This window comes from Rhagoletis pomonella, unplaced genomic scaffold, assembly GCF_013731165.1.
Source record: "Rhagoletis pomonella isolate Grant_MI unplaced genomic scaffold, Rhpom_1.0 Rhpom_scaffold_00013, whole genome shotgun sequence".
Classification (NCBI taxonomy): domain Eukaryota; kingdom Metazoa; phylum Arthropoda; class Insecta; order Diptera; family Tephritidae; genus Rhagoletis; species Rhagoletis pomonella.
The window spans coordinates 684,388-700,300 of record NW_023458567.1 but is presented as its reverse complement, the minus strand read 5'-3'; the positions used below and the strand labels follow the sequence as shown (position 1 = coordinate 700,300).

Genomic DNA, 15,913 nt, shown 5'->3' with positions numbered 1-15,913 from the left:
ATATTTCCGAAATCGATTTACACTCTCTCAATTGCAGTCACATCTTGTAACTTTTATTTCTGAAACTGATTTCCTAAATGTGACAGAAAGAGATGTTTTTGGCTGTTCACTACATCGCCAAAAAAAAAATTCTCTTTCTCAATTTGACAGCGAATTGCATGGAAAAGTTGGAAATATTGCCACGTCTGACACACTCTTTAGCCTCTACGCAGTATTTATATGCTCCGGTCGCCATTTAACCCATTCCTGTTGCTTTCGTTTCTTCTTGTAAAGCATTTAATTTACATTAAATAGCAGTAAATCAACAGCACTTACGCAATGCAATTCCCCAAATATTTAAACTCGCTCGCAACACAACAGGAGTTCGCAAAATGAATTTCTTGCAAGCTTCCTGCAAATCATATTTCACATGCAAAAATATATGTACATATGTATGTATGCGGCTGTTCGTCTGCCTTTTTTTGCGCGGCCACTCATTTGCATGCGCTGGCGCTGTCCCATGTGAATGTGAAGGCAGCCAGTCAGTCAAATGGCTGGCTGTTTTGGTAAGCGCGGCGCTGAACAATGTCAAGAACCCACTTAATATACACCCAGAATCGCTTTTAAGTTCCATTCTTAAGGCACTTTTCGCTTTGGTACACAGCAAAGCAGCATTTACTTAGATGTGAAATTTCGCAATGATCGAAATTCGGAAGGGAATAATAATAATAATAAAAACAACAAAAAGAAAAGAGGAAAAAATTGTGTATGCAAAAGTTTGCGAATGGCTTGAAGCAGAAGGATAAGCGCGCATGCATATATATGTACACACATACATACATGCACATGTGCTAGTTAGCAGTTAACTGCAGGATACACTCGAACCGGACATGCGCTTCTTGAATCCGTAAAGGGTTGTCCCGCTTTCGATGTAGTTTTATTTATCGGAGTATACCACATTTAAGTACTTTTAAATTAAGGTAAGAAAAACAGCAAGGAAGGCGAAAAAAAGGAACAGGATAAACACAGGGTTCAATATTTAAAGATTTTCTTTAAAAAAAAAATTTTAAAAATTTATAAAATTTTCCAAAAAAAAAAAAAATTAATTATTTCGAAAAGGCGAACTTTTCCCTTTATAAAGACACTTTGCCCCAAATTGATATTAGCCTTGTCAGTAGTTGCATGCTGTGCAAAAATTTGTAGATATCCACACTCAAAATTAATTCCTTTGAAAGTAATTAAATGCCAACTTATTCGAACAAAGCGCGCACCCATTGCGGCAGCAACTTAAAACCAGAAATGCGAAAAAGGACTTGCATATGCGAAATAAGAACAAAAGCGTTAGGGACCAATGGCGACTCTGGCAAATTGAAACTGATTGAATTGAATGGCAATGAATGCATTAAATAGCCGCGAATGAGGGCCGCGTACAAGCCAGAAATAACAGAAATAATGTCAGAAAGTGAATGTACAAATCAGCAGAGCGACTGTCTTAGCTGGATGCGCAGGCGCAAAGTGTGGTTGTGTGGCATGTACGGAAACCGGAAAGCTTCTTACGTCGGCGCTGGGGTCTTCAAGGCACCACGCACAGGCACTCATACGCGCGAGAACCAACGGAAAAAAGATACATCACAGAGATTGAAAAAGAATTAAAATAATAATAAAAGCAAAGACAACATTTCGCAAAGGGCGCAAGAAAACGGGTTTCAATGCGACCGCCACAACAAAGAGAAAAAAGCTCTGATGGTGAAGCGCGCTGCGTCTTCAAGAAGCGCATGTGTAGCAAGCGCGTAGCAGACAATCTGAGGCAGGCAAGGAGGCGAGCACCATTTAGGCAACCGATTTTTGCACACAATTCTATTAGCTTTTTTTGTCTTGTGACGCAACCCTTCTCTTGGAGATTTTCTGCGTTTTTTTTTTTTGTTATTCTATTTGCTAAAGACGCAATCTTTACTTTTTGCAATTTACTGCTTATTGCTGTCGTTGAATTTGAGCGTCTTTTTCGACCTTTTAACGATAGTAAATCACAAAAATTACCAGTTTCTAGCAACAAACTGGAATTTTATTAGCAGTAAACAAAACATTTCAGATTTGCAAGAGATGGCGGTCGCTGCAGAATTCCGCTACTTTGCTGCGTAGAAACGCAAATTTGTACTTTCCGCGGTCAGAGCGAAAGGACATGCAAGGATACTACATGCGCAGATCTAGATGCACTAGTATGCAGTTTATGTGTAGTATATTTGGAGGGAGGAACGTCTAGGGAAGAGGATAAGAAGGTATGCAAGGCATCAAAAAAGTTTACAAAAGCAGAGACCGTAACGGTTATGAACTTTATAATAAAAATAATAATTTAACCGTTTAAGTTAAATTCCCATTTTTCCAATAAAATTTAACTGTTATTTTATAATTTTTATTTGTTCGATCAAGAATAATCGCTTTTTGGTTTTTATACCGTTTTCGAATTTTTGTTAGTTATTTTAGATTTTTTTTTCGATCACAAAAATCATTTTTTGTTTTTTTTTTTGATAAATTTTTGAGCGTAATTTTTGATTATTATTTAGTTTTTGTATTATAATCGTTAATATAATTTTTTAAATTATGTATATACGATTTTTTTTTATCGAAATAAAACAATAAATTTTTAAGCAAAAAACAAACCCGACTTCAATTCTCATATAAAAATTGATCGGATTTAAACCCAATTAGTATGGTAACACCTAGAAATCGGTTAATGCGTCCCAAAGTTATGCGGTAACACACATAAACAACTGAAAAAAATAAAAATTCAAATTCACGATTATTCTTGTCCAAAAATTAAAAATCAAAAAGTAAGGATATCTAAATGATGATCTAAAAATAGAAATATTGATATTGAACGGTAATAAAATAGGGATTATTAAATACAGTGTTGGAAAAATAAATAGGGAAGCGTTATTTTAAAAGATTTTGTCTATTTTTCTTTTGTATATTTAATATTTATTATTTTTTTATAAAAGTATAAATCATTACCTAACAAAAAAAAAAATTAAAAATTCATATTTCAAACTGTGTGCAAAAATTGGGCTTAATTGCATCTAAATTTTCATCTTTTAACGCAGATTTTCAGATTTTTTATTTTTATTTTTGTAGTTTTTAAGCCTATTAAATTCTAGTATAATAATTAGCAAATTTGAAGTTGCGTTAATTTTTGGTAATTTTTTTTTCACACATTTTCTTCCATAAATTTTTTTTGTGTATGGAAAGAAATGCATAAATCAGTCAGAAAAAAATATTAAAAATAAAAAAATTATACGTACTAAATAAAAAAGTAGGCAATTTGTAAAAATATCTCGTCCCTATTTATTTTTACACCACTGTACTTAAGTTCATTAAAATTTTTTTTCAATAGCAAATCACTCGCATAGTGCCGTCTACTGCTTTCCAGAACACACATTCCTTATGGCCATTTTTGCAGTGGACAGTTAACTCTCAGTCGGAAGTTAACTGTCGATTTTGACCGCAAACATTTACAGTTAACTGTCGTAGTAGTTCTCACTGCGAAAACGCCCCTTAGTTATACATACAGTGTACGCTGTAAATATGTATGCACATTCTAACAAAATCAGATCAAATACACATTAAGCGACACCTTTTCCGCCTAGACCAGGCGCACCACCGCGAAATCTTACTCCTATTATGGCCACAGTGGATAGAGCAGCGGTGGCGCTAGACGCTCGTCGCGCGACATGAAAGCTACACAGCTTGACAGCTGTCATTCAATAGAGACCACTTTTGCGCATGTCTTCAAGTCGCACCAACAACAACATCAAAACAAAAACAGCGGGTATCTACACACTTAAATATGTACATATGTATGTATTTGTACATAGAAAACAAGAGCAATCAATGCGTTACTTGTAATGCGTATCCTTGGCAGAAAGGTAAGGTCAGAATCAGTCATGTGACAATCAAAAGTTTAAAGAAAATGAACGTGATATTTTTCCACAGCAAAATAGCTTAAAAAAAAAAAACAAGAACGAAATGTTTGCTTGGCTTTGATGATTGCAAGCAATCAAGAAATCATTCCGATTTCTTTTCACGACAGCGTTCAGAAGACTTGCTCCTTAGCTTGTGAGCATCGTAGTGCAACAGCCAACAAATGTCACAATTTTACGCCGCTGATCAACAAAGCAGAAACCAAAAAAAGCAGAACACGAAAAATGAAGCAGCGCGGCTGCGCGCGTTAATTTTCTCCGCATGCCGTTTGATTACAACAAAAGCAGCAATAATAAGGCAATAATGGCTGAATGGCCGCCGCGGAAAGTGGCAACAATTTTCCAGCGTTCAACTGGTGCGAATTCAATGCATAGCCGTAGCAACAAAAGGAAAACGGAGCAGCTAGGCTGCGCACATTCAATACACCTTTGCTTTCTCCTTGGTGTGTGTGTGTGTATGCGTGCGCTTATGTAGGTGAAAAGGACCCGCATGCGTTGGTATGCCATGCAGCGTAGGCGATTTCTGTTGTTATACACTTTTATTTTGCGATTCAATGAAGTCAGTCATTCAGTTTGCGCTCAAACGATTATCTCGATCGGTATTTGCCTCCGTGCCGTAAAGAAAATTCTTTTCCTCATTTTTTGTCTGGCTGATCATTCTTTTGTTTGTTATCGATTGTGCGTCAAAAATCGCTGGAGCAGCTGCTGCGCTAAAATTCTACTTCCAGTTTTTTCTAACGAAAAGAATTAACTGTATTTTAATAAGGGCATATATTTTCAAATCTAAAATTCAAGGAGCAACTGCAAGCATCGTCAAGGGGAAGTGGAGTTTTTATTTTCTAATTTCGCAAAATTTTAAGGTAGAAAGGTGGAATGGGAGGCTCAGTGAGAACTAGCGGGCAAGATTGGTCGGCACTTAGGTAATTTTTGATAAACATTACTTTTTGATTATCGTAAGTACAAACTTTTAAAAGCGGAATTATGTAATTACTTACTTGAATTTCCTCTAACGGCAAATAAAATATTGAATTTTTCTTTTTTTTTTAATTTTTTTTGCGAACTGTCTTGCGCTGTTTACTCTATAACAAATTCAGTCGACAACAAAAAAAAAGATAACTAGAAATCAGCGCAGTTTTTTAGCCAGTGGAAACTTGTTGAAAATTTGTCGAATTTGTCGAATTTTTCTAAATTCTGTATAAAGATTTATATGGTTTTGGTTAAAGCAAGAACAATATTAAAAAAAAAATAGCGAAAAAAATTTTTCACTTGAAAACTATTATGAATATAAAAAAAAATTAACATGTGAACATTTGTTTGAGTCACTGTACGCATGTAATGTTATAAAAATTTTGATAAAATACCAAAGTTATTTTTAAATTTCATTTTTTTTTTTTGGAAGATTATAAGCAAAAATGCAGGAAAACCGTGATAAAAATCATATAAAATATGTGTGTATCTCTCAAATTTAAGAAAATATTTTTTTTTTCTGATAAGCATAGGATAGATATGAATTAGATGTTGATTATGCGCTGACAAACAGAAAGAGAATCTCGAATTGAGACTTGTGACGTTTTCGATTCTTCCAAAAAATGTTGCCCTTTAATTGCTCTCTTTGAACAAATGCTTAGGAGAGGGTAATGAAAAGGCAACATTTTTTGTAGAAACGAAAACGCCAGTAGTTGCGCAAATTGCTGTTCGGAAATGCATCATGCAAAAACCTAAACATCATCCCTTTCACCCTGTATTTTAAACACACCCTGTGTATTTATAGTAGAAGTCTACTTGTAGCTAGGACGAAAACCAACAACATTCGTTTGTCTTGGCGAGCAAATACAACACTGGCGGACATTTAATTACGTTCAACATTAAAAAGCGTCGGTACTCCGACAACAGTAAAAATCGAAAAATATATTTCAAATTGTTGATAGTTCCAATTTAAATAAATAACAACGCTACACTAAAATACGTTTTTTATTAATTTTCAATAATATTTTTTTATTTTCCATTTAGTATGAGTGTTTTTTTTTACCTTTTTCATGAACCTATTTTTTTGTTTTTAAATTACTATTAATTTACTTAATGTGGTTAATTTATTTTAGTAAAGTCAACAGAAAATTTAATTTCGTTTTAGAGAAATATCAACCAATTTTTGTATTATTATTGACAATGATTTACAGAAAAAGTCAGTAACTTTTTTATGAATATTTATTTTCCCCTTAATTACTCTTTCTTCCACTATCTTTTCCAGACTTCAAATGCTACCGTTCTCATAGCAATGCTTAAGTGGGCAAAACAACAAAACACACATCTCCAAGCCCTTCCACTTTCTCTCAACTCCACAAATCTATACAGCGAACTGCCTTGCAAAAACAACAACACTGCTTTTGACACTCATACTTATCGAAACGTAAACAACTCCTCCAATAAAAACGTCACTGACAACACCGCCCAACCCACGTTTTCTGTTGAACGCCGGTCCACAGATAATTACCTTAAAATACATCAACAACTTATTTTCGCAAACAACCACGCCCCCAAAAAAATGCCCACTATGACGCACGTGCTTGAACGCCGCCGCATACAACGCTATTCACTCGACAACCAACTGGAAACGCATTCGCCGCGTCACGTTCGTCACTCACTCACCAGTACCGCAAATAAAGAAAATTTCGGCGTACATTTTACGCGTAGTCCTTTCGGAAACACGAGTCTCACCGCCTTTCAGGACCTCAGCAACGGCAAGAGTCCGTTGCGCGTTGACTACACGCCCACGCGCCCCGCTCTGCGCTGTCAAACGCAAGCCAATGTGCCATTGAACGTGAAGCGTCGGAATGCAAATAACAGCGACACACCGACGACGCGTAATCGTTTCTCCGATGATTTTGCGACCACAGAGCCGGAGGATACGCCGCTTAGCCATTTTCGTTTCCGCAATGCATCGCGCGATGAATCACTCTCCTCTTCGCGCATGGGCGATGTGACGCTAGATCGGATGTTGGATGCAATTATAGAGAGCGCACGCAAAGATGTACAACGGGTGCAGGCAATGGGTCACACAGAGAGCAACCAACAGTTACAAGCAACGCGCGCGCAGGGCAGCAGTGATTCGCCGGCCATCGTTAGCGACAGCGAAATGAGCATCCATGAAATGGAGGTGCGTACGCCGACGCATTTAAAGCGGCAGCGCGTTGTGCGGCGCAAGAACACCAAGACAACAGACGCGCGTCGGAGAATAGCCCAGGAAGCGGCCGCAGCTTCACGACTGACACCACCGCAGCCGCAACCACTGATAGGCCTGACGCTACCCGATGGCATACCAAGTCCGGACACACCGCTCTTCAAGCATGGCAGCACGACTCGCGCTGAACTTTTAGCAATGCAAACACCACCAAACTCAATATACGTCGTTGACTGTAATTATGCAGCAACATCTGCAGCGGCAGCAGAGATTACTGAAGCTGAGCTACAGCAGCGCAGCTCAACCCCGACGCTGGAAGAGACGTATTCGATCAAGCGTTGTCTAAGCTTTTCATCGGCCAGCGACGAGGAAGACGACGCGGACTTTAGCAGCGCCGCAAAACGAAGCTCGGTGGCGTCCTCCAATACGAGCTCCATGATGGGCGATCACTTCGGTTCCGGACGCGCATCGCGGAATTCGCAGGGCTCATGGAAAGGCCCGAGCAGCAACGCCGTGCGTGGAAATGTGGAGGTGTCTATACACGTAGAGCGGCAGCAATTAAATGTACATGGTGAGTTCCAACTTTATTGGGCGGTGGTTAAAATAGCAAAATCACGAAACACAATTTATTGTTAGAGTAAAAACGCCGTTACTTTCAATTTCCCTTCTTCTTCTTATTTTTAACAGTTATACGTTGTCGCGATCTACAGCGTCCAAATGGTTCTACTGCGCTGAATGCGTACGTTAAGGTAGCGCTGATACGCAACAAACCAGCCAATAAGCCAGCGGAGAATTACTTCCAGCGTACGGCTGTGCATCGGCATTCAAGCCGTCCGTACTTCGATCACCGCTTCAGATTTGATTTGAGCGCACAGGCGCAGGCGCAAACGGAAACGGATACTGCTGTCGCGGGCGAACGTCTGCAATTGGCTGTGTGGCACAGAGACCGCCGACTAAAGTGAGTACGATCGCAAACAAAAACGATTTTCGTTTAACTCACTGGTATAAAAATTCATTATTTTTATTTTAATAAAGCGGTTTGCTTTAATCGTTGGTTAAATGCGCGCGGATGTGGAGTGTAAAGCAGCTGAGCTCCGAATTTCTAAGCTGCATTGGAAATATATTTCAGAAATCGACTTTAAACAAAATTATTTAAAAACAACGCAGTTGAAATTTGAAGCTCTGCCAAAGTGTTAAGGAGTACCTTAGCAGTGATTCGCGTTTAACCAACAATTAAGAAACCGCGCCCCGCCCGCCTTTAAAATGCTTCTATTGAACGAGTTTCATACTGTGAAATAATTATACTCGTAATATGGCAGAAGTAGGGGTCATACATTTTTACTTTCCGTCCATGAGGAAATTCTAATTGTTGCGCCTGCATTTTTTACGAGCGCCTTATCAATAATTAAAAAGACTGACGCTCTCTTATTAAGCCTTTAATGCCACTTCTATGTATGTACTGGCCTGGCGTTGGCTGCCTGTCTGTTGACTGCTGTCTTTGGGCTCTTAGCTTTGCAATTAAAAAATGACAGCCAGCGTTCATTGTCCTCTCGAAACAAAGAGTGAACGTTTCACACAGCCCATACAGGAAGAAACCTGCTACACAAACAAGCGCGTGCCCACGAAGAAGATACGTTCGAAGCGTATATACATATGTATATCCCAAATGGCAACAGTGGCGCTCATAAAATGTCATTCACTTTTAATTAATTCGCGTCAGTTTTTTTTTGTTTTTGGTGCTTGGGCAGGTGGATAGAGTTGAAACGCTCTTGTTAGTTATCTTTATTAAAAATTCAACATTTGATGGCGACAAAATTGTCGTAGCGCATTAGCAGTTTGCCTCATTTCGTCAGAATGATGTTACATACTTTTAGGTTTGACATACTTTCAGGCGCGCCGGTAATTAAAACTTTTACACGCTTTTTATTAGTTCTTCAATTTTATTATTCGCTTAACTGCAGCTGAACTTTTCCAAAATAATGCAAACCGTCGGTGACGACCGCGCGCCTACAGCGCTATCTTCTCTCCCCCTTTGTATGGGCTCTATAAGAACAAAGCACATAATTTTCCTTTCATTTGCATTGTTCGCTTTCATCATTGCATTTCACTTCATCGGCGCGGCTAATTGCATGCTTGGCGCTTTTTTGGCATTGCACTCCCGCTACGTTCCACAGCCTAAAAATATGCAAAGCGCACTGCAGATGAAAGAACAAACATTGCAGAGTGAGCGCTGTGGGCGATGCCGGAATAAAGTGGCAGCAAATGGAAAAACGCTTAACGGGTGGTAAACAGACATTGCAGCACAGGACGGATGTGGCATTCAGGGCAGCATGGCACGCGCTTTCGTGCATTTGCATCGAATTCTTGTATAAACAAAGACTCACGGCCTAGTTGAGCGCAGTTCACATCTTTGCTGTCTGTCAATATGCTGGTCGCACTGTTTGTGTATACATTCAGCATAGACGGAAGATTGGCGCATGCGCATTAATTGGTTGCGCTAGAGAGAAAGAGAGCACGCGGATGCGAATCGCAGTGGAGGAAAACGCAGTGAAATACGGGAGTTTTTGCTTGTGGAAGAGAGCTATGGACAGCTGGGTAAAATGGCATCCACTGAAGTTAGTACGTTTAACCATTAAATATTCTTTTGCTGGAACACTTGTGTCAAAATTTTAGAAAAATAACGCATATTAAACGAATAACATTTGAGAAATTTCGCTCATTTCGCTCGTTTCTAACGCCTGTTTGGTTGTTGCTCAGTACAAAAATTAAACGTTCAATGCCGAATGTGAGTTAACTCTCCACTGTAAAAAGGGGCTTAAGTCTGTTTCCCTTCGACTTTCAAAAATCCAAATCTTTCCACTTGGTGGTAAAAGCTTTTTTCTCTAACAAATTTCTAAGTCTCAATTCTCTACCAAATTTCAACCCTGTTTGACATAATTTTTAACCTCAAAATTCAGCATTGCCTTAAGCATTCGGGCATGTAAACAAACCATCGGCAGCCGGCAAATTGACACGATTTCTCATGCACCCACCACTTGTCGCCTCAGAGTGCATCGGCATGTGAGCTAAAATCCACAAATCTGTCGATTTTATAAGCTTTTAGCAGGCTCTCTTACTCTCGCTAAACACTCGGCTGCGCCTAGTTTCATGCCCTCAAAAATTTCTGGGCGAAATTTTCCATGTACGAGCTCGTCTGAGCTCAGTTTGTCTTTTCTATTGGTGGTGTTCAAACGAATTCGCGGAAGCAAAACGCTAACAAGACGGTCCGAACAGTGCTTTCCCCAATCTACACAGACTGAAGCCACAGGGCCAAATTGTGCATATAGCATATAGAAAAAGGCAGACTTTTACGCTGAAAAACGACAAAATTACTGAAAAATTGCCAATTATGTGATTCTGGTGCTTTCTTTTTTTGGAATATTGACGGAGAAGACCCATTTTCAAGTCTATGGGCTTTCCGCAGCGATATGTAGAGTAGAGAAAAAAGCAACTGGAACGTGTTCCAAGTGAAAGTATGTTGCTAAATTATATAATTCATTAACGCGCAACGATCAAACGAATGCAAGCCGAGCAGCGTGTGGGGCTCCAGAGTGGATAAGTGAATGTGGCAGTGTTGGAGCGAGTTGGTATGCCTGTGTATGTGTGCGTGTGTGCGTGTCTGGTATGAGTTGAAAACAATTATAGCAAAAGTATTTAGCCAAAGTGGTATTTTCCGCTGGAACACATCATGGGACACAAGCACCCAAAGTACGAGCGCAAGGATATGGAAATGAAAAAATCAATAAACTCTCAAATAACGTGCTTCAAGTAATATTTAAATACATATCGCATTTCGTATCCTAGTTTGCGAGACTTTATGTCTATGGCTTTGTTTCTGTGTGGGTGTGCATGTAAGTAAGTGTGTGTGTGTGTGTAGCAGGATTCCCGTTGACTGTCTCGAATATTGGGATGACAGGAAGCGAAAGAGCAAAAGCAAAGTGGAGTTGCCGACCGTACGAGTCAGTGAACAAAGAGTAGCTATAGTAGCGAGAAGTTCATCAACGAGCCAGGCTGACCGAGCGACAGAAGGACCAAGTGAGCAGCGAAAGGCGCACGAAGCAAACAACTCCTGAAATGTCTGCACGAGTCGAGAATGCGCTGGCAGCGAAAAGGGAAGCGCTGAAGAAAGTAACTACTACGAGGTGAGCTTGAGCACGTCGCCAACGCCAGCAGCTGAAGCGCAAAGTTAACAGTTGTGCGGTACCCAACGACCTTTTCGTCGTCTCCTCAAGCGCCTACTGCATATACATATTTATGTACGATATGTTTGTATGTACTGGGCAATTGTGCAAGTATACGCTGTCGGGTTCATATCCGCATCCGCTTACACAGTACTACTACATATGTTTTGCTTTTATGGAATTTAGCACTTTTTTGTCATTGAAAGTTCGCCTATATGTTCATCTATGCTTGTCTGGCTGTCAGTGTGAGTGAGTAAACGCGTGCGTGTCTGTGAGGGGCGAATTTAATCTGCCACAGTTTTAAACCAAAACGTTCTACACTTTATAAAGAAACCGCCGCAACTGCAAATAGCAAAAGCAGCATAATCGAATATTCTACTATGTACAGACAAATAAGCAAAGCCACAGAGAGATTTCGAGTACTCAACTGTAAATTCTGTATGTTTATGTGAAAATATAGAGCGCGTGAATACACGCTAAACGTGGCGCGAAGTATGTTTAATAAAAACACGTACCGCGATTTGTAAACGCGAAGAAATTTAAAAGCGAGAAACAGCGAGTGATTGCGGTTAAGCGAAGCGGAAACAAGGATTCATTCGCAACCACCCAGCAGAGCAGCAGCGACACTCGTAAATGTAAGTGAATGAGGAAATTTCTACTTAATTTACATTTAAGCGAAGGATACTATTTTAAGGGAAAATTGCAAAAATATTATCGAAAACTAAAATAAATAAATACCTTACCACAGGCAGAACGTAGGAGAGAGAAAAAAAATGATATGAAGCTAAAATTCGGTACAGCATTTTGTAATACAATTTTTATCGGTAATTTAAGAAAATAGCAAGAAATTTAAAATAATATGAGATGAAATATTATAAAATAATATCAAACAAAATTTGTAGATAAATCAACATCAAACGGAGAACTGGAAAAAATAGTACATATAATTTTACACGCTAAACAAATTAAAATAAAGTAGATTAAATTTTTGGCTACACTATTTGTTTACATATAAAATTTATTCAAAACTAAAACTTCAAGCATTTTTATTTTAGTGTCGAAAAAACGTACAGTTTCGCATTTATCCGAAGCTTTTTAAAATTTTTATCCGAAAAATTTAGTTACTTTTGTTGCCACATAATCAGAATTCATTGTTTTGCACAAATAACACCTTATCATTCAATTTGTTTTGTGGACATGAAATAAATTTCATTAGTTATTCGCCACAAAGCTGCCATCAACAACCTATCTCACACATACACACTTATACACATACACACTTATACACATACACACTTATTCACATACACACACACACACCTGCGCACAGTGGCAAATAAAGGCACGTGCCACACCTGGCAATCAGTTGGCAACAATTCGTTTGCAAAAGTAGGTGGCATTTTTATAAAACAACTTAAGTGAATTTTAAAGATTTGAATTTGGTTTAAAAAAGACAACGTTTTGCTTAAAATTTTTGTACAATTATTAAAATCGCTGCTTAAATTACGCTTATGGCTAGCTAATCGTTAAAATTTGTGTTTGGAATTTAACTGAAATACTGCTTTAAAGAGATAGTGGCCTAACTCGAGATAAGTTGTTTTATCGAAATGCCACAGATATGTACATACATACATACATATATGTATGCATGCAATATAGTATGCTTCCAAATTCCCACCGCGTTACTAGCAGTAAATTGAAGCAGACACCTTCCACGCTGCTTGTATGTAAACTCGTAATTTGCTAATGTTTCTGCAGTCAAAGCAAGCGGTGCGAATGTACGAGCTTTGGAGTGTTGCTGCGCTGTGCATGGATGCGAGCTGCACGAAGGACGTGTTGGCATGCTGCCGCCACCCCCACCGCACACCACACACGCCACACGCCACATGCCACTCGATCCGTTGGCAAATTCACACTTTTTGCCATCAGCACATTGCGGCGCACGGGAATAATATTCCTACTTGACTGCCAAGCCAAGCGAATGCCAAATGAAATGAAACGAAAAGCACGTAAACAAAAAATGAAAGCAGCATGAAGTAGCAGCTCATAAAGATGAAATTGAGAACTGCATGCGAGTAGAAGGACGCTGTGCGCCGAAATAAAAACTGCTACAAAATTGCAGGTACAAAGCCACACGCCCCTACACGCTTTCTCGCAGGCATGCCACAACACGTCCCGAATTGCTCCACTTTCGTTTGGTTTCGGTTATTGATGAGCTGCTGCTGCAGCATTGAAAAGAGGTGGTGGTGGCAACTCTTGGGGCTTGCTGGCTTTCATGTTTTGGGGCAGAGCACGCGACCAATCTTTCGATTTATTCACCAATTCACTGAGCTACGAAGCTACACCGCCGTCGTACTACTAGTGTCACCCTAATGGCGATTGTGGCTGTGCTGTTATTATTGCCATCCGCTGGCATTTGCAGTAGTTATTTATAAATGATTGTGCGAATATTTGGCTATCCTTTGACAGTACATACATCTATATTTGCTTATTCGGTAGACATTTTTGTATCGATTACTTTGGTGCAGCTTTTTTTCGTTTTGCAAAATCTGCTTTTAATTGAGTGATGTTTGTCACGTATTTGAGGTGATTTTGCTCTCGGAGGGAGTTGAGTATTGAAAAAACTGAATTAAAGAAATTAAAAACAAAAACACTTCAAACTATTTGCGCAATAAAAGTTTCACTATTTATCAAGCCATTGCGGTTGCGAGCAATAAAAAGCTTCGAAATTAATTTTAACTGTCAAACTTCGCCCGAGTTGTCCTTTGTAGCTGCAAAAAAAAGTGTACACCGACTATGAGGGCATATTTATCATGAAAGCAACTTTGTAAGTGCCTAACTTTTTTCCATTTATAAATGAAATGCTTAGTCACCCATCCACTAACATCCAAAACAAATTCAGTTTGCCAAGTACGAACAACAAAAGTTATTGGAAATAATTCTAGGCTAAAGTCGATTTTATAACTCGTGTACATACATACATAAATACATACAATATCTACATACATATGCATACAAATCCGCATGAAATTCTTCCGAAAATTCGAAAATTCGAAAATTTCCAATTCTGCGCTCTTTGACCGCAAATTCAATTTCAGCGCACTTAAGTTAGGCTGGATATTTATTTTTAGTTGCTTCACTTTTCATTTAGAACTATGTGTTTGTGTATACTCGTACAGGTTTACGCCAGTACCCCCACAACTCCCCCCAAAAAACCCACTTCAACGCAAGCACTGACTGCGGCAACAGCATCATACACTTGTCCTCTGGTCATTATCCTGCGCTTAGTACTACTAAGTAACCGAGCAAAGTCGTTTGCGTAAATTTCCTTTGAAATTGGGGTTACGCCAGCTTTGCTTGGTTTGCCTGCCAGCTCGAACTATCAACCACAGGCTGAATGTCAGTCAGTCAGTCAGTGAGCGCAGATTGTCATTTAGCTTAGTTGGTTATTGTTGTTGTTAAATTGTTGTTATTTTTGTTGTTAGTTGTCTTCTTGTTGTTAGTTGTTTTTGTTGTTATTTTTCTTATTTGTTAGGCGCACGCCATTACTGCTGCTGCCGTCTGCTTGGCTTACCAATGCTGCCAGCATTAATAGCCAGATTTTGTTGCATAATTGAAGGCGCATACCCATATTCATGTACATATGTATGTATGTATGTAGTTATGTATGTGTGTGAGTATGGTGGTTGCTTGGTAGACTCGATGCCATTTTAAATTCTCTAAAGCATAATTAAACATGTAGGATATGCCGCGCCATTTCAAGCATTTATGCAAACGACACAAGCATAGATAGTATAAGCTTACAAAACGCTCGTCTGTTATACTGATGTAGGCAGCATAAGTAAAATTGAAATTTTATGCAATAGCAGATGGCAGCAGCAGTAGCAGCTGTAATGGTGAAATTGTATTGAGCTGGTGGGCGAACGGAAGAGCACAGTTTTAGGCGCAATTTCAAGAAAATTTACGCAGACAACATTCAAGTAATTGCTGGGTAATTAGTGTATTTCGCTTTGATGAGAAAAGCGATTTTTTCGCTCTGACACGCAGACATATTTCTATATATATTTATGCTGTAAAATTCATGCAAAATTCATCTCGAATGTGTTTTTAGTGGCGCATTGCGGTTGACATTACTTTGTACATCAAAGCAGCGAACGCAGTGAAATTCGGCAGGGCTTCAGTGTCGTTGTTGCTTTTGTCTTTGTTTTCATAGTTTGATAGGATGTGCATGTAGAAATTAGAGATGGGCGCGGAATATCGGGAACCACGATACTAATTTCAAAATGTCCGGTATGCGTGGTATGGGGGAAATTTGCAGGCGAGACGGAAGCCAAATTATTTTATGGTTCTCCTTTTGGGACGAAAACGAACAGCAAAGCTAAAAGTTAAATTTTTATTTATGTTCCCGAACATGGTCAATGTGTAAATTTGAGTATAAAAATAAACAAATTGCAGCTCGTAGCTGGTCTTTGTACTATGTAAATTTTTAACATTATTTTTATAGTTGTTTGTATTTTCGACAGGGTAGGAGTATGATGTATTGTGGAACGATTTTCCGTCAT

At 38.9% G+C, this 15,913-nt stretch overlaps 1 protein-coding gene across 1 annotated transcript in view; it reads left to right on the top strand.

Moving 5' to 3' along the window:
- LOC118748435 overlaps nucleotides 1-15,913 on the top strand; it is a gene marked incomplete in the record, with an annotated part of 80,798 nt that overhangs the window by 5,672 nt on the left and 59,213 nt on the right. The window contains 2 exon segments of the mRNA XM_036482856.1: nucleotides 6,202-7,702; nucleotides 7,819-8,089. Coding sequence (XP_036338749.1) covers nucleotides 6,229-7,702; nucleotides 7,819-8,089 — 1,745 coding nt within the window.